This window comes from Saccostrea echinata, unplaced genomic scaffold, assembly GCF_033153115.1.
Source record: "Saccostrea echinata isolate AGI-Se365-2 ecotype Australia unplaced genomic scaffold, CSIRO_AGI_Sech_v1 ptg000025l, whole genome shotgun sequence".
Lineage (NCBI taxonomy): Eukaryota > Metazoa > Mollusca > Bivalvia > Ostreida > Ostreidae > Saccostrea > Saccostrea echinata.
The window spans coordinates 7,621,520-7,648,717 of NW_026889774.1; the positions used below are offsets into that span (position 1 = coordinate 7,621,520).

Consider the following 27,198-nt stretch of genomic DNA (forward strand, 5'->3'; position numbering starts at 1 on the left):
ATAACGGTTTTTATATTTCAACTTACATTATCGAATTAGACATAGTGGCCAATTGAACATCTCGTTTTATTTTAAATGTAGAAAAAAAAATGCATATTAAGAGTAGCTCTATTTGAATTGAACTTAAAGATGTGCGTACTATTGGAAAATAATCTTTTACAATGTATATTATGTATTTACTAGGTTCATAATCGCTGTGTTCACTCATATAAAATGTTGCTTTAATGCTTATGATTTTTCCAAAAGAAATGTATTTTATAAGTAAATTACATACAATTATATAGCATGGCTATTGGACAAAGACATTTCAACTTGTCAAATTTTTAAAGAATAATAGACTTTTATGTCATTCAAAGTTATCTCTCTTATCAGAGTATCAATAAATATTAAACTTGAAAAAGATTCATTATTTTACTCCATGAAGAGGAAAAAAAATTATATTCAATTTGAAATATTTTATCTACTTAAGTTTCAATAATTGATTATTCAACAATCATACATCATTAAAAAAAAAGACCAATCCACATAAACTCAAGTCCAACAATCTTGATTAGAAAATAGTAGCTCATGAATAATAATATGCAACCAATGAAGTTCGACTTCTGTGTAAGAAACATATAATCTGATTGATTCGTGCATGTAAAAAGGTTATAACAGTGCGTGCAAGATAAAGTATTAATAATTAAATGCATAGAAAAACATTATTGCCTTTATCAATCACTGTGAAAAAATCACGATGGAGGTTTTTCAATGTAGTAAAAATCACATTTGGAAAGATTTGGTAAATATGGCCAAGTTGCAATATCTGATGATCTTTTGATGAATTATCTAATGGTGAACGCAGGGAAACGCTTATTAATGGGTAAGAGCGATGTGAGAATCTATAAGAAAACGTCTAAGCAGAGTCGATGAAAAAATATCTACTCAAGTTCTATGTAAAACATGCATATACATAAGGCCTATGCTGACTAGCTTTGCGAGAGAACATTTTTTTACCAAAACTCTTTAACAAATTGTTGCTCAATACGTGTAAATATCATTACATTATTCATTTACTATTACGGCACAAAACTGTCATCGCATCAATGTGCAGTATTTTTTTTGTAAAAAACGTGTGCACATAAAAAAATTAAGGAGTTCATAAAAACTATGACCACCAATACAGACTTCAAGAAGAGTAAGACTGTTATAATGAACAACTTCTTTCAAATGATAAGGTTTATCATTGATGGTCAATCTAATACATGTAGGTACAGTGTATGTGTTTTTACTAATATATAAAATTCAAATCTAATAATGTTTCTTAAATCATGATGTGTTTTAAAGTAAAAGTAACAAAAAAAAAATTATAAAAGAATTACAATCATTCATTTTTGTAATATCTCTATTACAAAAAAAATATAGTAGGAAACATGGAATGTTTTTTTCATGGTATTCATTTCTATTAAATGTTTATGAATTTCTTTTTCAAAACCTATAATAACTTTCTCTGACTAAATCATCTCATGCAGAAGATTTTTTTGTCTGATTGATTAGTAAGAATACATACATATAAAGTAAGAAATGAAAAGCTCTTTGAGTATCCCAAATAAAATTAAATACAAAATCCGAAACACCATCTGTACTTTAGACTGTAACATATTATGTAAAATTATTTTTGTTTTGAAAGCTCTGTGAGGTAAACAATGAAAACGTTTCTCGTGTTTGTAACAAAAGTCACTTGTTAACAACGTATCGATGTATCAGGTAATACGTCCAAAACACTATATTGAATACAAGAAAGCTTGTTGGAAATGCAATACGAGAAATCTTGTCCACTTGCCGTGCTCTTTGTAAGAAATCGACTTCTGCTCGTCGGTCGGCATTCCCATTTGATGGGAGAATGGGACCCTTGGATTGGCGAATCGTGCCCTAAAATGACGTTTGACATCTTGAAAATATTGAAGTACTTTGTATAATTTACATTATAATTTTTTTTTCTCAATAATTTATTGAAAATAAAATCAAGCTTGTATAATGGTAATTGGCTGTGAACTCTTTTATACCTTCATAGATGTAGATTTGACATGTCTTCGTGTTTGAACGTTTATGTAAGCATATTCTAATAAGGCAGCAAAAACAAAAACTAGTCCTGTCGACATCCACACATCTATTGCCTTTATGTAGGACACACGTGGAAGGGAATTCCTGATACCAGAACTCTGGGTTGTCATGGTGAGCACACACAGAACTCCTAATGATATTCTCGCGGGAATTGCATCCACGTGAATCCAGAACGAGATCCAGGAGAGAATTACAATTAGAACACTCGGCACGAATATTTGTGCTAAGTAGTAGCCAATGTTTCTTCTGAAGAAAAGTTTAGCCTGGAGACATGCAAATTCATTGTCTGAAACAAAATTACATTGGCGTCAATATAGTATACATGTACATGTAGATACACTCATTAGCTTAAATTAATGTAGATAAAACGATTCCATATGGATTGAAATGTAATTCATCAAAGCTATTTCCTGTAATATAGCATATGCAGTTTTACTGTGGTTTTGCAAACAAATCAGACTATTCTTTTAAATTAAATTAATAATGAAAGAGTTGAAAACTTAACGGAGCTTGAATTTAATCTGCTTTAAATTTGATTTTGTTTCATTAAATTAGCAAGATAGAAACAGAAGATCAGGCAGCAAATAGGACTGCGTTGTACAAACACCAACAGCTAACTCGCCATTAACTTCTACATATACATCAATAGTAATTGAAAATTAAATTAAATTTATTTTTTTTGCAATGGCCTGGAATTTTAAATAATGAATGCTTTACTTTCTTGATAACAATGATAACAACAATAATTGAATTTTAAGAATTGAAAGTATTGAGTTTAGATCGAAGCTGACACATCAATTTCAAACACACGCAAGTAGCTTTCATTGCATTGTCTCCTAGAGATTGTACTATCTGTTAGGAATAATTCATGTCTTTCAAATGCTTTTTCTGTAAAAAAGCCAATTATACGGAAATAATTATTTTTATTTCCATATTTTTCATTGTTTTAGTATTGATTTTTTCCTTTTTTCTGTAAAAGCTGTTGTAAAAGGGACCTTACTCGGACCAAATGACGTGGTTTTCTCACACGAGCCCGTCGCTATTGGGTTATAAAAGTAAAACTGTGGCGTTTCTTGTTGGTCATTCTCCTCGGCATTCATCAATATTACAGGATCCTTAGTGTCCCAGTGGAATACCACGTTCTCAATGCTATATGCATCTGCAAAATATCAAAAAAATTCTCAAATTTATGTAGAAAAGTGACGAAGAATATAAACAGTTTTATAGCTAAACAAGGGTATGATGCAATTTTGATAGGAACCTCTAAAGTGATTCATTTTACAAGGAACTACCCAGACTCTACAGCTGAGGGTTCATGTTATATCAGAATTTTTCAAAACTATCACTCCCTAGCTAATTACGGATCTCGCAACTCTTTTAATGCTTTTCTATTGTCTTCACTGTCTCATTGACCAAGATTGTCACAAAAGTCTGTAATAACATCAGATAGATAGTAATTTCATAATAAATTTCATTGCACTATAAAGGAAATATATAAATATGGTGTATCCGCTCCGTATATAGAATCCATTCAGGAATTAGCACATCGAGGACTACATCCAGAACGTATTTCACTCAAACAACAAACGAATCTATAATCAAGAAAATAATCTGGTTTATGGAGGACTTCGCAACCTTTCTCCCTACCGCCATAAACTTAGAGCAACCTCTTCCCCCGAGGATTTTTTTAGCGTTGCCTAATCGAACAGATAATAAGGCTGGTGTCAATTTACAATCAACCTTGTTCTCCTTTTTTTCCTGGTTTCTTTTATACACGAATCAATTTTTCACCTATTTTGTAGTAGTTTTGCTTATTTATATTTGATAAAAATGTAATTCTATAAATTAGCGAAATTTACAAATGTAAATAATGGCAAACAGTTTCAGTATTCATAACCTTGGCTAACTAACTGTACCTTTATAACAGGTGCATGAGTATACGTGAACATTCCAGTGTTATGGAACAATGATATGTCTATTTTTATTAGCTTTAAAAATAGATGTGCAGCGTAGGGTATAGGAGAGAATCATCTCAGGTTTCTGACTAATTAAAATATTTAAAGTAAACCTGCATTAATATCCTTCATATTTAGATATTAGGAATTTCTATAATATTTTCTTTGAAAACAATTGTACAACTGGGCTAAAAAAAAAAAAAAAATAAATAAATAAAAAAACAAAAAAAAAAACAAACAAAAAAAAAAAACAAAAAAAAAAAAAACAAAAAAAAACGTAAAAAAAGTGAGTATAAAATTTAGAGGAAACCATATCTTCTCTGAGCACCTAGTTATTAGGCCATTCCAAGTTTTTTCTCTGTTTAGCGTCCACCCATCTTTCAAAAACCTACCTACCTATTCGCAAAAAACACACAAGCCAAAAAATAAAACACAGACTTTACAGTAATAAATATGACATCATTCAAATGATTTGATCTTATGAATCTATTTTTCTCATAGAAATATCTTCTGTTTGGTAAAATCAAGGGATCACAAGGGCTTAAAATATACATAATATGACATACTAGTGAGAAATATTTAAAGAACTTGACAAATTTCCAAAATTTTGACCAAAATAATCAATTTTAGGACTCCTGATTTTTTTTTTCTGATATGGGGTGCCGAAAACCAAGGCGCACGCGGACGCTAAACGTAGAAAAAACTTGGAATGGCCTTATAGAGAATATGCGCTTTTATTGTATTTTGTTATTTTTTTTAATTCTACGATCTTTTACCCATCCTCACAAGGTCAGGGATCATGAGTCAACTCGTGGCAGAGGGACCCCTGACAAATTTCATTCGGGTTTTTACTGGCAGACGGTAGCGACGTATTTCGGGGGGGGGGGGGGGTTACGAAAACTGTTTTTCTTACTCCTGACCATTCACATTTAACTTTCGGTGATAAACAACATGTCATCTGCTTACTGCTTACTTTTTGTTTACATTTTATGCAACTAATGAAAAGCGCAATTTGATTTCGGCTTCTCAAAGAGAGACTTTGGCCGGAAAAAGAAACGAATGAAAGTTTTCAGGGGTTCTACGGCCACGAATGAACTCAAGATCCCTGATGTTGTGAGGATGTCCTTTACCTTGCGATGAAGTTCTTCTCATCTCATATAAACCTAACATTTTATGACAGAGAAAACACATTCTGAAAGTGTTTACATATTGGAATAAAATATACAAAATATTGTTTGACCATAAATATTATGACCAGAGAAAAAAAAAAGAAAGAAAAAAATTACTTCTTTCCTCAGCGACAGAAAAATCGATTGCTTAAACAATGGTCATCAATCTAAATGTTTCCTCCTTGACGATCAACCTTCTAAGGTGACTATTAAATTGTGCGCTATATCACCCTCCGGAATTTCCTCTGTGAAGCCTTTTCCCAATCAATACTTACAGCTTTCCAAAAAAATAGTGCATTCTTGGTCATCAAGTGGGAAGTTGTGAAGTTTCATGGTACAAGTCAGCGTCATTGACAATCTGGCGAGAGAAATATGATATAAGTAATTTAATCACAGAGAACGCATAAAAAGTCGGTAATTCCTTATGTTTTCGTTAATTTCTTACGGCAAATGTGTTCATGTGAAATAATGTAAAAACAAAACTTATTTCAGACTAATCATTGTTGAAGATTATATGCATAAAAAAATAAGAAAACAAATGTTTTCCAAATAAGAATTTTAAAAAAATCTGTTGAAAGGGGTTTCATCTTTTTTTTTTTTAGGTTAAGAAAGAGGTTATTACACGAAATTAAAGTACAACTCGGAATTTTCCATCAGGTTTTTGTAAAGTTTTGAAGTATGAAAAAGCCAAACATGAAAATCAAGTATCAAACTCGGGTGAAGTTTTTCCTGGCCATTGTTACTCGATCAGAAGTCTGTCATCCAAATCGCGTTAATGGAGCATAATTCTTACAAGGGATCCAGAAATTCATGGTCGATGTTATAAATCATATTTTATGCTCGCTCTTTCTAGGCTCATATTCAACATTTTCAGTATTCCTAGTTCTACGTTAATGTACCAAAACCAATAAGAAAACCATCTCTCAACGTCATGCGTCCTGGGTTCACACGTGGTCGTGGGACCCCTGAAAAACTTCATTTGTATTTTACGGGCTTAACTGCTCCTCTCATTGAGAGGCACCAATCAAATTAGGGCTTTCATAAGTTGACATAAAACGTAAACAAAAAAAACAAAAACAAAACAAAAACAAAAAAACAAACAACAACAAACAAAACAAAACAAACACAGTTGACACCTTATTGCATGTTTTCCAGGTATTTTGTTACCAAAAGGCTTACTGTAATTTGTCGAAAGATAATAAAAACAATCAAGATTTTTAATTTCCCCCGAAAGACGTCGAAATTAAATTTAAATATTTTATACTGAATATAACTTACCACATGTTGTACCTAAATAGTATTTACCTCGTCCCATCAGGAAAAAGAAAACCCAGAATGGACAAAAGTAATGAATTTTGAGTTAATTGATGCTTTCACCCTACACAAACAGATAACATTAGACCAGACTCACCTTATGCTGTAGAACACAGTTCCATTCTGGTAAATATGCAGCAATTTGTTGTTCACTGTAACTGTATGGAATGTGGCTTGTTTTTCGTTTGGAAAGTACGTATCAGGAACCCAAACATTCTCAATCATTTTCTGGTCAAGTTCCAGACTTGAAAAATTACTGTACTTTGTGAAATTAAGGCGCGGATCCACCCATGTTTGGTAAAGAAATAAATTGAGAGAGAAATCCTGTGAACATACAAATTGAACAACTTGAGTGGACGGGAGATTACATTAAAAGATATGATTTGAGAGGTGCATGTAGAAATGTAATGAAGATAATCTCACCATTGAAATTTCATTGATGGAATCGATACTGATGATAGACAATTTCAGTGTCACATTGGTTGCTCTATCTGCAACACATAAACAAAGGGTTACATCTTATTTTTCTATGATACTTTCTTCTTAAAAGAACAAATATTTTTTATAGTTACGTTGAGTAACATGACAGGCATTTACCGGATAAAGATTCATTTGAAAAACAAGATATTAAATAAATTTTGTGAATCCCAAAGGATCTCTTTCGTACAATTAGTGACAAAATTTTGTTGAAATCTTCCTCGTACATGAATATATAATGTATATAGTAAATGAAAGACACACGTTTTATTCCACTGCATTATGTAAATCGATCGTAATATTTTCCTGGGAAACTAGATTAATAGTAAAACAATGAACGCGCATATTCTTTTTAATATATTTATTATTTCTATCAGTAGAAAAAATGCACTACGTAATCATATGTATAGATTTTACCGGTATGCAAGAAGCAAGTAGACTCCACAAATCTGAGAAATTATTGGGTAAAAATATTTTACTTTACTTTTCCATTGATAATATTAAAAGAAAAACATTGGACCTCTATTTAAATATCATTCTTGTCAAGTATCCTAATTAATCATTTAGAATCCAGCCTGCCTAAAGAACTTATGTGCATTTCTTTAACAAATGAACATGTTTGTATAATGATTCTTTAGAGAACATTTTAAAACATAGCTAAATCTTTCTAATTTAGATTTCCTGACCCCAAAAGATATCACGTAGTAACAAACTAGAATCAACAATTCGTGTTGGAATCTCAAAGGTGAGTATTTTTACTCCAATGATTTTATTATTTTAATATATTTATTACTTTGCGGACTCCTATTGAAATGTAAGAATATCATTGAACACATTTTATCACCATTTAAGCAAGATAAACTTGAAAAAAAACAGTTGTAACTGGTCTTAGACTAGAGATTCAGGAACAAGCCAAAAGTCTGAGAAGCTAACAAAGAATTAGGGATCACAAATGTTTAGTAAATACTTATAGTTTACTAGTTGAGATGAGAAACATATTTACAGAATATAAATTTGGTAGTAACTACCCAAAATAAGGCTACAGGACATAAACTCCTCGGAAATAGAAAATGAGTTCAATAAATTTTGACAAGGTTTTAAAGATATCGAGTCAATTACAAATAAATAATGGTCTCTGAAATCACATCCAAGTCAATTTTAAAAAAAAAATAATTGCAGAACGTTGACTTTTCATGATTTAAATGATTGGGTTTGAATTTTGCATAACATATACATGTACTTCAAAGCAATCATAATAAGGGTATATGAGGAAAGCTGTTTAATGAACATAAGGTCATTAGAAATTTTAATATAGATTTGAATCAATCAATATGAAATTAATTAGTTTGAAATTTTGAAGTTTGTAGCATACTATCAAGCTTATCCAATGCATATCCGTAGAATGTTGAATTTAAAATTAGTTTACAAAGACACCAAAACCAATTCCAGGGACATACATGTATTGTCAATAAAATTGTGCTAAACAAAAGAGAAACCAATTATTAATAATATTTGATTATACTTGCCTGTCCTTACTTTGTTTTGCGTTTGGGTGTTTTCATGTCACCTACCTTCTTCATAATTAGGTGCAATTCTGTTGTCATAAGTATTGTTATCAAGCAATTTCTGCAAAACATCACGCCTAAAAACAAACAATGATACATGTATGATATAGTGATAAACTTTCTTAATAAACATGATTTAAATTGAGAAGTTATGTTCTTAATCGGTCGCCCGCTTGTCTCAGTGGTTAGAGTGTCTGCCCTATAGTCGTGAAGGAAGGAGTTGATCCTTACGTCGCGGGTTCGAATCCCACTGTGGGATAGTGGAGACCGGCCCTTCGAATGAGATCGTATAAACCAAGGTCCCTTGTCACAGTAGATGCTGGCACGAAAAAGATCCCTCACTGCTCAATGGCCCTAAGTGCCGAATATAGGTCAAAATTTCCAGCTCTTCGCCGGCAAGTGCCGGCGTCTCCATATGAGTGAAAACTTCTCGAGAGGGACGTTAAACAACAAACAAACAAAATATGTTCTTAATCTAATCATATATATATATATATATATATATATATATATATATATATATATATATATATATATTCAGTAATGATTATCATTGCGATAAATGCGTGAAAGGATGCAATTATCTGATGTTATAATGACACCTCTTTATTATTCGTTGTTTTGTCTATGCCATATCAATTATGCAAAAAATTGAGCATTAACATGCATTGAACCAGAGGATGGTGCATTCGATATGCATGAAGGACCCTCTTTGGGACAAAAACACGCAACTAAGCTCTACAGGCGAACGGTAAAAATCGTTATCGTCTTTATTGTAATCTTGAGGGAGCTAGGAGGTTTGTTTTAACGCCAGTACTGAAATCATATCTGAAAGCTATAATTAAAAAAATACAACAGTCTGCTATCCTGAGAGTTTATGAATATATTTGTAAATGATATTATTGCAAGAGAATCTTTTAATCAAATGTTAAAAGTACTTATCTCCACAGAATCATTCGTACTAGGTATTGTATATGAGAAAAATATATTTATTGATTGTGTTTTTCATTCACTTAAAAATAATGCTTTGGAGAAAACATATACTTTTATACGTTATGTTAAACAGGCCAGTTAATGAGAAATAAATTTAATCGTTACACTTTAATCTTTACACTTTCTCTTCTCATGGACATTTAACAAGCAATTTATTCCTATTCCAAACTTTAATCGCCAATTGTGGCCTCACCCTACCCCCGGGATAATGATTTGAACATACGTAAATTTAGACTAGGTAATAAAGCTTGCACATAAGTTTTTACTCACCGGGCCCAGTGGTTCTTGAGAAGAAGATATTTGAAAGATGTCATTAAATTTTCACAAAATCTAAATTATCTCCCCTTCAAAGAGGGCGTGGCCCATCATTTGGACAAATTTGAATTCATTTCACCCAGTGATACTCTGTGTCACGTTTGGTTGAAATTGACCCAGTGGTTCTTGAAAAGAAGATGAAATTGTGAAAAGTCTACGACAACAACGACATACGACGAACACATTTCAGAAAAACTCACTTGAGCCTTCGGCTCAGGTGAGCTAAAAACCTAGGCCCGTGTTTCGGCAGGCCGAGTTAAGGTCTAAATTTCAAGCCTTTCGACTGTGTATGGTGACGTCTCATAAGAGTGAAATAATCTTACAAGGGACATAACATTATAACAATCAATCATATTCCTGTATCAAAATTGTGAAATACATTTATTTCATCTTGAAAATCTCTTTATTTATGCATGGATATCTGGCAGACAAATTGTTTGCTTAATTCATAAATATTTCAAATTAAAGATATCTGTTCATGTATGTACCATTTGTGCAACCTAGCCTCCTTAACTTTCCCGGCTCATCATAATCATCATCTTCATTATCATCATCATTATCATCATTTTTCTCAATATGTGCAGTAAGGGTACGCAATTCTTGTCGCCGGCGACAATATGTATAGCCTGCGACAATATAAAATGGTGTACGACAATATGTGCAGTAATGGGATGTACACAATGTCGCCGGCGGCAATATGTATAGGACGACAATATGTTCCGTCAGAATTGCAGAAATTGTCTAAGAGATACGTACTGTATGTATGATTTGCATTCCAATTACATTCACAAAACTACAAAAGAAATCCTTAAGCAACTCTAACTGAGGGGCGACAATATGTGAAGTGAAGATAGGCACATAATGTCGCAGACGACAATATGTTCAAGTGTAACTTTTTAGCTGGCGACAATATGTACCGATGGAGGACAATATATGCAGTGAGGGTAAGTACATATTGTCGCCGACGACAATATGTACAGAACGACAAAATGTACATGTACCGTCACAACCCAGCCTGCTATATATAATTTAAAAAAAATATGGGCCTAGGCTCTAGGTTCAGGCCCCAGGCCTAGGTTTGGATTGCTCTTAAATTGAAAGTAATTTATATCTTTAAAAATCTTATTCTCTACTTATGGACATGCAGCAGGCGTTTTTTTTTTTGCATGATAATAATGAACAGTAGCCCATTACATTAATATTAAATGAATTGATGCTTCCGGGCCAGGCCCCAAGGTAGGGCTAAGCTGGTCAAGTATTGAAATTTATCTTCTTCTCCCCTGAATTCTAGGAGACAAAACTGCTTGATTATAACCATAGCTCGTTATAGAGTCCCCATGGCCTGAAAAACACGTTATATAAGTGCAGACCATTCCCAGACACAAAGTACTCATAGTCTGAGAAACTCATGATACTCGGGTGACTGTCAAAGCCCTGGCTCCGGGGCACAGGCACTTGTTTCGGTAATAAATTTTTAACCCATAGTATAATAATAACACAAGGTATCTAACTCTGATTTACATGGAGTCCCCCCCCCCTCCCCCAGAATCGCACTCATTTACACTTTTAGAGGAAATATACTGGCAAACTGTTTATACCTATGTTTTCTACGATAATTTATCTACAGATAACATAGGTGTAGATAACATAGGTAATATGTTTTACGGTGTGACCGTTGGGGCGAGCGCAGTTGCACCATCAGAAAAACGTTTACACAGCATACACTTGTAATCTTTGATCCGCCACTTCAAACTTCCAAACCGCACGAGACACAGTCTAGACTGTGACGTCACATGACGTCGGAATTTACGGAGACAGTCGAGCGTCTGGTTGAACGAGACTACAGGCCTACTGTAATATTTAACGAAATACGTTGTATAGTAAATGCATGTATTTTTTGTTAATTTTAAGCTCTCGGCAAACTGCAGTCTTTTATATTTTATATTATTTTATATTCGCCATTATCGCATGGAATCCTGGTAGTGAGGGAATTCTGGGAAGGTTTCACTCCAAAATTTGCCTGACGTATATGTCATTCCGAATTTCCTCTGTTCTTACACGTTAGTCTATTGAGCTCGCTGCGCTCGCTATAAACAGTTTGTCAGTGTATTTCCTCTGAAAGTGTAAATGAGTGCGATTCTGGGGGAGGGGAGTACTCCGTGTAATTCGGAGTTAGATACCTTGTGTTATTATACTATGGGTTAAAAATTTATTACCGAAACAAGTGCCTGTGCTCCGGGGCCACAAAACTTTGATGATCTCACTTTTGATCTCAGTCTCACTTTTCCCTTATACATCTCTTTAGTAAAAGTGAGACTGAGATCAAAAGTGAGCTCGTCTAAGTTTTATGACCCCAGAGCCAGGTTTTATTAAAAAACAAGTTGCAAATACTGATCAGAATAGACGTCACTTAGGTTACTCCACTCGAACATTTTTTTTTGTTCTGTATTCCATATCCTTACCTATGCATATGTTCAGGGATCAAACATGATTAAATCAACTCGTATTAATATCCTTGATAAAATATTAACAGTTTATATAATGTATGTCGTTTCTAGACTGAATAGCATATTTGTGTTATATTCCGTTTTCTGTTCCGTTTCGCTATCCACTTTTTAGTAACATCCAAACAAAATACCTGTTAATCGATAGTTTTTTGTGTAGTTGTTGCATAATGCCAAAGTATCTGAGAGAAAAGGGAATGAAAGCGTCTGTCCAGTATTTAAAATCAAATAAAAAAAGCGTTGTAATACAGGCATTAAGCTTGATATGAATTGATTTTTGAGGGGGAAAATTTAGCATTAATATATTTATTTTCCAATCATATATTAGCTTCTTAGCCCGAGTAAGAAGGACCTTATACATAAGTTTAGTCAGAACAATATTTGGAAATGTTTATCTTATAAGGGAAGAGCCTAATGAAAAACTAATACCACTGAGAAAAAAATGTTTTATTAGGAATGTTCATTAATAGTGGGGGGTCTTGAAAATATGCTCAGTTTAATCTTTCATCAATTCTTGTTTTTATATTTCATTTTTCACAATAATCTTTGATGTAAAAAAAAACCCCCGAAGACTCGACAAATGTACATGTATAGATTGCAGAGAAAAATATCCCTTTGGGTATTTGGGAGGTGATATGCAGCATCTATGCAAATATATGGATGACTGAAACTATTGCGGCACTTTACTATTGAATGGAGATTAGTTTAAGAACTCTGATATGTAACTTTAACCCCTCATGAGAAATCATCGGAGATGAGGAGTTAGACATTATGTTAGTTTTCGCCTCTGAAGGAGTCCATTATAACCAAGATATCGAATACTGGACAGAGTTTATTCTTCCGCTTGATTTCAAATGGCATTTTAGTGCACAAATGTTGCGGCATTGATGAGACTACCGGCATCATATGTGCCTCGTTAATAAACCTCTGATATGCTTGGTTTGTTTCAAGTCCGTTACCAATGCTGAAGTCACACACATATTATTCACTTTCTTTACCTGTCCAAATGAATACATGCATATTGCTAAAAAATAATTTTGCGCATACTGTACAATTGTGCAGTTGCAAGATTCTGTCAAGTTTCGTTAAATTCTCTGCCAGGTATACCAAATTGAATAGACAGTATCTGGTGGAACCATCTATATGTACATGTATCACGTAGCTTATCCCAAAACAACATTTGTTATCAATTACTCCTTGGAAAAAAGCAAGTGCTCATAGGCAGACAGATAAAACAAAACATTTACAAAAAATACAAATAGGCATAAAATTTGATAAACTCTCTGTAAGAAGTAAAATTAGAAATATAGGAGGATAAAAGATAAGTTCCCTACCTCGCCATTTCACATAAAGCCAGTGGTAAAATAGCCAGATAGATTAACAGAGTACACAGATACATAGTCACCTCTGTCAGTGCTTCCCCAAGTTCTTCTAAGATGAGCCACAATATGTTTTATTGTTGCTTTTTTCTGTTACAATGCACCATTCGGATAAACGTAACAATCCGCGGATGCCTTGTGGCGTTTCCGATCGACCGTGCTGTCACTGGAATGCATTCCACGTCACTGTTCTCTATGAAATCCTGATGCTTTCTTGTATCCCTGATTAATATTGGCATTAAGGCGTTGGGACATTTAATAATTTATTGAGAGTCTCCAAAGAGTGTGTTTTTTTAATTATGAAATGTTGAAAAGAAGTTAATTGCACAGTGTGTGTTAATATTCATTTAGGGTAAAATGTTAAGAAAAAAACGAAATTGTCACTTCGAAATACTCTTTCTCCGTTAAATTACAAATTTGGAAGCAAAGGTGTTCAAGAGTAAATTCTGAATATTCTATGAATGATTTTTTTTCCGAACGATTTTGCTGAGTTTAATTGTTTAAATACACATGTATATTTAATATCATCGATTGTAATTCAAATAACAGCCTTGTGAATTTGGTTTTGCAAAATTAAATCTTTAGGGGCAACTGGGGTAAGTGGACACATTAAGGGTTTAATTGGAGTCTGAAAACTTCTAATCTGAACTAATCTTTCTTGTAGTATACTAAACTGATAGTTCACTCTTATCTTTTTGTAGTGTAAAATATTTCTCAACTTAATTCAAATGGTTTGAAATATATGGGCTTAAAAGTTAAATTTTAAAAAGTGTTCACTTACCCCAGAGATTTGGGGTAAATGGACAGTGTTGAAAATTATGAAATAACAGTACACATTGTCTTTGAAGATACAATTACACATCCTTATATTATCGACAAAAAAGTTAAAATTAATTAATTAATTTTTTTTTCTTCAGAATTAAAATTAATTAATTTTCTGAGATCGATCACTGTTCGTTATCTTTACCCTTTTTCATTTATGAAAAATATTGAAATGCATATGTTTTTCTAACTTTTTAATGACATGAAATTATCAATATAATTCAGTGACTCAAAACATCCAATATATAAGGTATTTCACACAAGTAAACATTCTCTAACACTCAAAAAAGTGGAAAACCAAAATCAAAAAAATTATCGATGCTTGTCACATACAAAATGTTCTAGCTGGCGTCCATATTTTCCAGTGCAAGATTCGTGGTACCAATCATCACAACTAGTACATTTAACCCAGTCCTCATCATCTGAATCTTCATCATAATAGTACCCCCCACAGTAGGAGCAGCAATTAATGGTGTCAGTGTGAGAAAGGATATTTTCCTTTGACTTTGATTTAGTCTTCTTTGATTTACTTGTAGGCTTAATAAGCTGTTTCTTCAATTTTTCCATCTCTTTCTTTTGTTTCTTTTCTTCACGCTCTTTTTTTCTTATTTCTTTTTCCATCTGGTCTTTTTCTCTTTTTTCCTCCTTTTGTCTGATTTCATTGATGAATTCATTCTCTGTTACACATCTTGCACCACGAACTTTCTTAGTTTTTCTTTGAGCTGGTTCTTTGACAACTGTTGGCAGTTAAAGTGCTTCTGTAATTTCTTCTGAAACTGACAAGGAGCTCTGCGGAACCTGGGTTGATTGACCAATAGAGACTGTCACGTTCTCAGCTGATGCAATTTCACCCTCACTGGTAGTGCTGGTTACTGAAGCTAAGACAGAAGTTTTTGATGGCCCAAATGCCTCTGCAGGAATAGCTAGAGGGTTGAAAGGAAAAATACCTGTAGCTCTAAAACCTCCAAAGATATTTACCATATTCATTTTCTCATTATATGCATGAGAGAAAATTCCGCAAAAGTCATATCTGGATATTTGTCTGCCAGGATTTGATTTCAAAAATGATTCACAATGCCTGTAGTATGCCTTCTTTAAGGGCCCAAAAACACTTCTGTCCAGTGGCTGTGTCCAATGCGTTGTGTGAGGCGGCAAGCAGAATATTTCAACGTCATTTGTCTTCGTTGCTTCCTGAAGTGTAATATGAGAGGCATGGCCATCTACTATCAGCAACACTGGTCTTTGAGGTGAGAGGTTGGACAAAAAAATCTTTTCAAACCATATATATTCCAAACAATTCTCCATTAATAAATGAGCTTTTACTGCATGCAAACAGTGTGTTCTTTGGGGCACTGCTCATTAAAGCTTGACTGATTCTTTTTCCTTTGAAAATCACCATAGGTGGCAAAACATGGGCCTCAGCATTTACACAACACAAAACTGTAATGTTTTCACCCCTTTCACCACTTGTCTTCGCATGAATGGCTTTCTTTCCCTTCCTCCCCACAATTTTTGATGTTTGATGAACTGTACTAAATCCTGTTTCATCTGCATTAATTATTTGCTGGGGTTTTGACTTTATATTGAGTCTATCCATAAGATCTCCTAGCTTGGTAAAATGGTCTGAAATTACATTTGGATTAAGCATAGTACCACGAGCAGCACTTAGACCTTCAGGTTTACGGAGAGATAAGCATGGGTGCCGGTCTCGAAATCCCTGCCACCAGTCATATCCTGCCATTTTCTTGTCTGCATTAAATGGATTTTTTCTTCCTGAGTGTGCAATATGTGTGAATATGCAAGCTTACATACATCTGATATTGTAACCAAACCCGCGTTCCTCCATCTCCAAAATGTGACTAACAAGAGAGTTTTCTTCCTCTTTAGACAGAGTGGTTGGTTTTGATGCTGGAGACTCCAAATCCATTGTTGAAAGTCTCCTCGACAGGGTTGTTCTCGGAATGCCAAATATCTTAGAAGCTTTAAACTTGGTCATTTTCCCCGTTTTAACACACTGAACAGCTTTACTTAATGATTTTCTGTCCCATTTTCCTTGTTTGGGCACCCAGTTTTTTTTCTTTCTGGCCATTTTACAATGATTTCCGTTTCTGAAATTAAAAAAAATTATTTTAATTACATAAAACCCAAAATCTCTGTGCAAGAAAATATTTACCATCAAAGATACCTTACTTTTCTTTTTTTAAAATTTAATTTGCAATTATTAAAATTTATGTTACAAAAAATCAATTTATGTATTATTTTCATGATTAGAACTATCATTTAAAAATGAATTTGATACATAAAACTAAGATTTATACTGATACAATTCAAACTGAATATCTAAAGATTAAACCTGAGACTGCTGTTTAAATAACATTGTCACGGTTTTGCACTGGCCACTTCCCCCAACAAACTGGGGTAAGTGGTCACAATATGACATTTTGACATTTTTAAATTAATCTTATCAATAATTCTAACCGAATAAATATTTGTGTTTGCAAATTATTAATTTCAAGGAGTATGTTGCCATTCATTACATATTTTTTTTCTTATAAATCTTGAAATTTGTAATAAATCCATGAAGCCTTAGGACACAACGTAATTTTTTTTTTCATTATCACGTGACCTTTCTAAAGGGTAAACGTAAAAAGAAAGCTTACAATTTTCCCTTCCTCTTGAACAACAAAACATAATAATGTGTAAATTGATATAATATTTGAAAAACTAGTGTCTACTATTATCAAATATAAACGCCTCTCACGGATTGAACTTGAATATTTTATTATCAATACACATGCTTTCATTATGTTTGTATACAGATTTTTCAAAGGGTAGCCATTTTTTATGTGAAGATCATATATTGTTTACAGGAATGATGCAATAAAAATAATATAAACTGCAAAAATACATCAATGTAAACACTCCAGACCTAAAACTGATGCTTCATTGTATAGATTGAAAACAAGTTCTTTTGCTTAAAGGCGAACAGTTTTTATTAAAACAATGGTTAATGTCTGCAGTATTTATGACAATACTAAGAAAATGGCTCTGTGCAGTTTACTTACGGATCGAGTCACAGTTTTCTCCTTTTTTCAATCGAAGTCGTTGACCTTGAATTTTCCCTGTCTTTGTTGTTAACACATTTGCTTCCTCCTTTACAACGAGAGCTGAACAGGTTTGATAACTCTTGTTTGCTTTAATTTTAAAGCAATTTTTTTTAAAAATGTGTCCACATACCCCAAGTGTCCACTTACCCCAATTGCCCCTATGTACGATGTATTTACGAGGGGTGATCAAAAAGTTCGCGAACTAATTGAATAACTTCCATAAAAGAAATGAAATTAGGTTTTAGTGTTCATTATTTTTTAAAGTAGTCCTCTCCGATTTAAATGCACATCTGCCACAGTTCTGCCCATGCGCAAATCACGTGATACAGGCGGTCACGTGACATGCTCCGAAGCGTTCCGTTCACAGGATGTAAAAGATTTTTTCTAGTCTTATATTTCTTACCATGCAAGTTATTTTTTATAACAAGAATAGTCAACTTGTCAAAAATGGCCAAATCTCGGCAATAGGATGGGTGGATAAGGATATCCTTTCCCGGAATGAGCATGGTGACCATCGCAACCCGAGTTTTCCGTCTTGGAGCGTCGTTTATCCAATGTGGATATAAGGCATGGCGCCTTCTTTTTATCATATCTGATATGATTAAATTCTAAGGTAAACGATATTTTAGGGATTTAATAACTGTATTATTGTTAAGATATTCAACTATTTTTCTAACTGTAACTTGGCGGTCTTTCATATCAAATTGCTCAACTGTGGACACATCTCTTCCCCAGCTTGCTTTCACTGGGCAAGAGAACAAACATCATTTTTAACCATCTCCCTTCTTTCACTAAAACAATCAATCCAATTAATGATTAAACTCCTGGCAAGTCTTTTGTCTTCATAAACTTTGTACAAAGTTATATATGCTATTGCAAAGGAATTTCTAAGATACACATTAAACTTTACAGCAGTTCGTTGCTCGAGTACGACTGAGTCAATCATTTTTTGTCACAAGTAACCTACCTTATGACGTCATTTTCACATTGTGACGTCACAAACATGGATCAAAACATTAAATAAAACTGCTATATATAGAACACATGTATGACTATGTGTGTGCCAAATTTCATTCTGATCTGAATTGTGGTTTTGAAAATATAGAGATAGTTCGCGAACTTTTTGATCACCCCTCGTATACTACAGCTGTATATGCGAGAATTCATATATCGTTGCAAAAATAAATAAAACAAATTTTATTGCTTTCTAACATCATAAAAGGCAAAAATGAATCGTCAGCAGACACCTCAAATTTCATTACAATAAAAGATGTTGATCATTACCACAAAATCGATGAGGAGCCTTTACTTTATATGGTTTAACTGCAACGTTATTCTGTCTTTAAAATATGTTTTACTGGGATAGACAAAGATCTAGTCACATTGGAAAGAAGCTAAAGCTTATCTATGAAATTTAATATACTAGTATAAGGGATTCGAACTCGGAACAACAGGTCGCGCTATCCTGTTTGAAATATGATTGAATTCTGCTTTTCGATTATTTACAAGTAGGACAGTAATTGCATAAAATAAAATTTAACTTTCCAAAATACACCGTTCTAGATAATCTTATTCTTTGACACCTTTTTCGTTTGATTAGCCACTACATTTTTATTTTGAATTTGTGACGAAATCCATGAAAAAAATATCAAAAGGTTTATGAAGTACAGTTTAGATATTTTAAGTACAACCCCTTAATCGATATGCAAATATTAATTCCCCGGAGTCTGGGAAAAATCTTATTATTCTATAATACTAATTGATCTTAAAGCCAATTTACAAGTCTATTAATGAAATCTTAAATCTTAATCACATTTCAATCATTTTAAACTCATTCATAATTGATACAAAACAAATAAACAAATAATGAAGTGGACACAGTCACATTCCGAATCATTGATTAAATCGAAAACATGAGTCGAAATCTTAGAGAGTTATTGAATTTTCTGTCCCTAAATGGAAGTAATATTTCTACAGATTAAATCCGTTTACATATACAAGTAACACGTTATGGTAACATAAAACTTATTTTAATCAATATGCAATCAATTTAGATGAAGTTTTAACCAATTTTATTTACATTTTCTTTGACCCCCCTAATTACAAAAATAAACAAATAAATAAATAGATAAATAAATATATAAATAATAATAAAAAAATCATTAAATAATTTTAAGGGATATAAACACATAACAAAGCTGAGAACCCATTACAATTGTCTGTTAGGAATTATATATAAGCGGATAAATAAAAAACTTTATATGCTTTTTATAAAACAAAATGTCTGCTGTGTGAAGCATGGCTTTTAGGGACTCCACTGTGCAGTTTCAGGGTCTAGATAGACATCCTACATTGCTTTCTGAGAGAGAAAATGAAGACAATGCTTCAAACTATTGAGTTATACATGTATGTTTGAATTCTAAAAACGAAAACAAAACACTGAATTCTTCTGAAGCTATCTGGTATCTCGTCAAGTTATCCAGTTTGGAACACTTCTAATTGTAAATATTAAGGAATAATAACATGAAAAAAGGAAATTTAATGAGTTTTTTTTTGTTTTAACTTTGTTTTTACAATACATATTTATTTATTTTTTGTAATTTTACCTCTGGTTTTACATATATGCATCTGGAAAAAGACTTTCAACGAACAAGTGAAGATATGGATAAACTGTTTGAAGCCAGGCATGCCCGAATACCAAATGAAACACTTCAAGAGGACTGATTTTGTAATAAAAAAAAAAAAAAAAAAAAAAGTTCATACACCTGTACAGATGTACAAATTTTTAATGGTTGACGACAACATACATTTAAAAACAAATGAAAAAAGTTTTGTTGCAATATTTTATCAAGTAAATTAAATATGGTCCACATATTGCCCATGTAAATATCTTCTTCCTTACAGAATAGAACTTGAAAACTAACGGAGGCAAACTAGATTTGGCCTTTGTTGACCTATTTATATGTATATATTTGCAAACTGTTGAAGGCGTTTGTATTAAAAGCTTTAGCCATAACATATGAAGTGAAATGCAAGAGAGTCTCAAAATGAAGAGCCATTTTACCATAGAAATTGCCTCATCAGTATTAAAGCAGCCATCAATTACAGATCGTGCAGTTCTTAAAAAAAGAGCGATCGATATTGTGCATGATGGAACACTTAAAATACTACCAGTATATTAGACGGATTATTAAAAATAGAAAAAAGCAAGGCGTATCCAAAGCTACACCAAACAAAGATGTAACGGATGGGGCAGGATTGGAACTTCCAAGGAGTAAAGAACATTTCCAGTCATTCTCTTTGATGCTGTGTGATACATCCTTGCAGTGCACTTCGTTACTAGAGGAAGGAATTTCATCACCAGCTTCAGGTTAATAACTTCAGATTTCATCATTATGACTCTGTAAAATATTTAATGTTACAGCACGATAAGTTCTGAAGAATCGAGGATTCATCAGACGATGTTTTCACACGTACGGAACTTCACAACTCCTAAATTAAATAATCAACAAATCCGTCAAGTTACCTCTCACCAACCTTTTATCAACATGAAATATAAATAATGATATTTCTAACCAAACACAGGGAATCAACCCATTTTTAAAAAAACAATAAGGCAAACAATTGACAAATAAGTTGATGATACAAGGATATAAACAGTCGCGTTAAAAGTCAACATCAAAATGGTCTATATAATGACCTTGTTAGTAAAATACAATTTATCATTATGTCGAATGTTGACTGACATTTTACATACAAATTGTTTTGGCATTATTTTCACATTGAATTGTCTACGGGTTTTTTCCGATTGCCCGATCATGACAAGGAGCAAACGGCGGGTGTGACCGGTCGACAGGTAATGCTTCCTGCTATATAGCATCTCATTCTACCTCTAATGTTTTTAGAGGTCCGTTTGTTCTGCTCCTAATTTGTTTTGTTTGTGTGTTGTTTAACGTCCCTCTCGAGAATTTTTCACTCATATGGAGACGCTACCACTTGCTGGTGGAGGGCTGCAGATTTATACTTCTGCTCGGCACTCAGGGCCATTGAGCAGCGAGGGATATTTTTCGTGCCAGACTTCCACCATCTACTGCGATACGGAACCTCGGTTTATATGGTCTCATCCGAAGGACCGGTCTCCAAGTCCCGCAGTGGATTCAAACCCGCAACGTAGGGATCAAGTTTGTATTGTTCCAATGGCCTTTGGACTTTCGAGCTGAAGAACTGCCCGTATCTTCATATTTAATTGCATTATTATTTTGTTAAAAAACATTCTGATTGTACACACAAGTACTCTGAAGTTGACATTCAAAAGATGCTTAAGTTTCTGATTGACAATATCTATGTGGTTTTTGGAGACCAGGTCTTCCAACAATCTATTGGAATTTCTATGGGTACCAATTGCGCCCCGTTATTAGCAGACCTTTTTTTGTATTCATATGAAGCAGAATTTGTCCAAAATCTTGCACGTGAAAAGAAGAAAACACTTGCTGTGGCGTTCAACTCGACATTTAGATATATCGACGACGTATTGTCAATTAACAATGGCTATTTTCATTCTTATGTCGATACGATATATCCTGGTGAACTTGAAATAAAAGATACCGCAGAGTCTGACACATCTGTTTCATATTTGGATATTTTACTTGAAAAAGACGTTAATGGTAATCTAACAACCAAGCTTTATGATAAACGTGATGACTTTAACTTTTCAATCGTCAACTTCCCTTACTTATGCAGCAATATACCTTCATCACCTGCATACGGGGTATATATCTCTCAGTTGATTCGATACGCAAGAGCATGCTCTACGTATGTAAATTTCTAAAACGAGGTAAATTATTGACAAATAAGTTGATGAAACAAGAATATCAGCTGTCTCGTTTAAAGTCATCATTTCGTAAGTTCTATGGTCGATACAATGACCTTGTCAGCAAATACAATTTATCACTGAGTCAAATGCTGACTGACGTTTTTCATACTAATTGTTAGGCTATTATTTACACACTGAATTGTCGACAGATTTTTCCGTTATTTCCCGATCATGACAAGGAGCATACGGCGGGTGTGACCGGTCGTCAGGGGATGCTCACTCCTCCATGGCACCTGATCCCACCTCTTATGTTTGGAGGTCCGTGTTTGCTCTGCTCCTATTTTGTATTGTATAATGGACTTTTGAGCTTGAATACTGTTCGTTATCTCCATATATTTCATTGCATACAATGCCTAAAAAGCAATAAATTATTATTTTTGAAATGTATTGTCATATCCGGAAATGTGTGCAAATAAATTTTCAAGATACACTAACGTACGTTAGACTATTTGCATACCGTTGCACCTATGAGACCAGATCTTTAAAAAATAATCATGTAATTAAGTACCTTAATATGTGGATATTAATTTTAACTTTTATTTTATATTTCATATGCAACGAAAAATTCATTTTTTTTTTATAAATATTCTTTATTCCGCCATAAGTTTCATACTGCAATATATCACAACCCGGTAAATTTGTACGCGTTAACAAATAAAGATTGATAATGCATAATTGCATATTATTATAAATAACTTCCAAGTTAATACGTGAGTTGCATGAAGAAATGATAATTATCTTTCATTCAACATAAAATGTAGAGAATGAACTTGCATATAGCCTTATAGGAAACAGAAATAATCCACCATGCTTGCAGTGCATCGATTGTTTGTCGTAATTCATTTTAGCAGAAGAACTTTTATTTCTTTTAATATATGACAGAGTAACCAATGACGAGCATTAAGGCATTCTACAACGGTTATCTCCGAGATCAAAGAAATGATGTCACCATTATTCTCCAATGAATCACAAACGTCATCAAAAGATAATCAGATCAGAAACATATATCAAACTCACAGAGGTAATGAATATAACTTTGAAATGTAATATACCTAAGTAGGTCATATTGATATAATGTCTTCTGTCAATCTGAACGTTTGCAAAGTCGTAGAACAATTGAAAATGTCTATTTTTAACGCAAAATGGTCCTATTGACCTATTCTCTGAAAATGATACTATTACTTCATGCTTTTTACTAAAAAAATAAAGAATAAAATCGAAAATTATGGCAAACACTTAAAATGTTGCTTGAAGCATAAAAACCTTTTAGCCAACGCCTCAGTTTTTGAACTTCTTGAGCTCGGAGGTTCTTCTGTACGGATGCCCATGTAGGACCTATTCCCCCCCCCCCCAAAAAAAAATGAATTCGGAATAAGGAATTGTCCAATTTGTTAAAACGAATATAATTTATCATAACAATCTTTTAACGAAATAAGTTTGTTATACAGATTTGTTGAATTCGTTATAACGTGTTATTTTGCTTAACAAAATTGAGCTAAACGGTTACGTTTTTAAAGAAAGTTTTTTGCCAAAATGTTGTATTATGCAATACATGTATGAGTTGTTTATCCGAATTAAACCTCAACACATACATGTAATTAAGGTAGATTCTTACATGTATATATATAGTTTACTCTTCCAGGAATAATCCAGTATTTTCATTGGGATGTCATTATGAAATGTTTTAGCACTTCACAAAGTCAAAAAATTAACATACAAAAAATAACACTTCGCAAGAATTTCTTCTAATGTTTCTCAAGTAATGCCAATCCCTGCACTCATTCTATTCTTTAATAAATGAAAAAATATAAATAAATGAATTTTTAACTACATGATTTTCTTGTGAAAATGAAAATTTTTTAAAAATCTCATTGTAGGTCTTTAATAATATATTTCAGATAATGCAGACTGTGTAAAATTCTATAATCTCATATTTTTCTGAAATCTGATTTTTAAAAAATTTTCATCATCGGAGATTATTGTAAAAATATGTGTCATATTTGGATCTCAAATTAAAGTCATGAGTATGACATTAAAGTCTATTTGCGTATCTTGAGCACCGTTACAACTCAAAATGTAATAACGAATAATTATAAATTGGGATATTACATTTTACGTCGGGTTTCATGCAAATGCAATAACGTAAAATGTAATAATACTTTTTCGATTGTCACATTTTGTGTTACAACATTCTGGATTAATCTCGACGCAATACCTAACAATGCAAAATGTAATAATCCCGGTTATTACATTTTGCATTGTAACAGAGCTCTAACATTAAGACATAGAGTATATGTAAGTTTGTTTTCATCGAAAAATGTGTGTTTTAATAAGATTTTTCATATATGTCATACATTCTGCATATGGTTTTCTATTGCATGAAACATCTGACTGCTTCAAATTGCATGCTATATTAACTTGAGGGACAATTGACGATCCTTCTAGAAAAAATTTAAGTATGCATCAATACTGATAATGCTCTGCTTTACGTGGCAATTCATTTTTACAGTATCAGTCAGTTAATAACGTTTTCTGGATAATATTTTGTAACATGCAGTATTTTTATATGTATTCATTCTTGTTTATATTGCAGGGTTTTGTCCTATTTTTGATTTAAATAGCATTTTTCCCTGTATCTTTAGGATAAATATATATTGTTTTCATGAATAAGGAAAATGTCAAAATCATCCATTGAGGTTCAACTCTTGCATGCATACGCGATGACACCTTTTTAATGTCAAGAATATCAGAGTTTTTCCTCACATCCTTTCTGTTGAATTTATCTCTCATACGACACGATATTGCCTTTAGAAATTGGCACATTAACATTCAGGTTTACATATATACAATGACAAAAATATCTGATTCCTTGGTTACAATTGGAAAGCAAGACTCGTGACCAAAATGCAGCTTGTCAACAATTAATAGTTATTAAGCAATATCTAAGGTACAGGAAAGACAATTCGTGAAAATCTGTCTAAACGGTGACATCTTTTGTTTTTTTAAACTTGAGGATTTTTTCTTTACATTAAGTACCATAAAGCTTTCCTTTTGAAAATTATTTTGAATTGATGATATTGAAATTATATTTTCTGATAAGACCTTTACCTTGATAGAGTAATCTCATAAATATGCATTTAAATAGCTTCTGAGTAAACAAAGCCCCAAGTCAACTATTTTTTCCGATAATAAACCGGGGATTTTTCAGAGTGGCACGCCTGGTGAGATTGTGTCAGTCACATGTCCTTAAAGTTAATAAAGTCACTGAATTATGTAATATCATATTGATTACTGGAAACAGGTAGAAGAGCTGTAGAAAATCTTAATGTATTGAACAATACAGTTTTCAGTCAGATTAAACTTAGCATTATAGGTGAAATTTTTTTTCCAAAGTAAACGTCTGCTTACTTAATTGTTTGTCATCATTCTTTAACCCTAAAGCTTTGCAAGCATATATTAACTCAGTTTTGAATTGACTTAGATTGCTTGTGCAATTTTCAGTCAGATAAAACTTAGCATTATAGGTGATATTTTTTTTCCCAAAGTAAACGTCTGCTTACTTAATTGTCATCATTCTTTAACCCTAAAGCTTTGCAAGCATATATTAACTCAGTTTTGAATTGACTTAGATTGCTTGTGCACTTGGTAAATCAATGACACCAAAAAATATATGTTTGTTTAAGATTTCATTAATTAACGGATGGAAACGCAATAGCTTAACTAGTTTGTATTAGGTATTTGTTTACGCAAGCTTAGTATACCCAAGAAGTGCTGGAAATACAGAAACATGTAAAGGCCATCCAAACATGCACAGCCTAGCTGGTAAACTCAAACTTTGTGTCATTTTGGTGAACACACAAGTGACTCCAAGCGACACTCTAAACAGAAGTGTCTCCTCATGAATTCAGATGACAATAAAACATTTTTTGTCACGTGTCAGTCGTAAAGAACTGCGAACGATAGTATTGTTCTCCCGCCTACCTCCAAGTCAATTTTCAAAAGTTAAGATATTCGAATGATTTTTAATATTTATATTGATATTTATATGGATTTTCATAAAACATTACTTCTTTGGGAAAACAACGAGAGATAACTGTAAAATTTTGGTAAAACTCGTGTTTTTCACTATAGAAATCAACGGAAAACGGAAAATATTTTTAAAACATCTTCCCCCCCCCCCCGTGAAACAAAAATTCCTTTTTACGGGTAATATGGACTGTCATTTCACAAATTCATACCAAGCTTTTTGTGTTTCACGGGGGGGGGGGGGACATATGTTTATATACAAAAAACGACAAAAATGCTTATTTTTTCAGCAATTTCCAAGTGCTTTACAACTGAAACATTATATTTAGGGTCTTCCGTCTCCAACGGAAGACCCTTCTATTATTCTATTGTTTCTTTTTCACTTTTATTATTATTATTATTATTTTTTTCTGTCCAAATTTTGTGCAGACAATTTCTCAGAGATGGTTGGATGGATTCACTTGAAATTTTCAGAGATGATGTATCATGATCTAAACCTTATTCATATTTTTTATTTTTTGGAAATTCACTTCCGGTCGGAAGTTATCGCCCTTTAATCGAATTTTTAGTGACCATTTTGTCTACACAAAAACTCA

The 27,198-nt window shown here is 32.9% G+C and overlaps 1 protein-coding gene across 2 annotated transcripts; it reads right to left on the minus strand.

Annotated features, from left to right (window-relative positions):
- Positions 1 to 392: 392 nt before the first annotated feature.
- LOC133191931 (glycine receptor subunit alpha-2-like) lies at positions 393 to 13,924 on the minus strand. 2 transcript variants are annotated; one of them, XM_061327697.1, is made up of 8 exons: positions 13,730 to 13,924; positions 8,590 to 8,660; positions 6,965 to 7,032; positions 6,639 to 6,865; positions 5,503 to 5,585; positions 3,104 to 3,262; positions 2,046 to 2,389; positions 393 to 1,911 (listed from the first exon to the last, which is right to left on the minus strand). In XM_061327697.1, the coding sequence occupies exons 1-8, from the start codon at positions 13,792 to 13,794 to the stop codon at positions 1,717 to 1,719; spliced, it is 1,212 nt and encodes a 403-aa protein (XP_061183681.1). In that variant the 5' UTR covers positions 13,795 to 13,924; the 3' UTR covers positions 393 to 1,716. The 2 variants fall into 2 exon arrangements, with proteins under 2 accessions (XP_061183681.1, XP_061183682.1); XM_061327698.1 differs by having other exon boundaries at positions 13,801 to 13,922.
- Positions 13,925 to 27,198: the final 13,274 nt, after the last annotated feature.

What these genes read in the sequence shown, in the direction of transcription:
- LOC133191931 (XM_061327697.1), bottom strand. Translation starts at nt 13,794, where the DNA reads ATGTATCTGTGTACTCTGTTAATCTATCTGGCTATTTTACCACTGGCT. An exon ending in AACCACGTCATTTGGTCCGA is followed by an intron (nt 2,390 to 3,103) that starts GTAAGGTCCCTT and finishes ATTTTGTTTCAG; the next exon opens with ACAATGAATTTGCATGTCTC. An exon ending in TCAAATCTACATCTATGAAG is followed by an intron (nt 1,912 to 2,045) that starts GTATAAAAGAGT and finishes ACGTCATTTTAG; the next exon opens with GGCACGATTCGCCAATCCAA.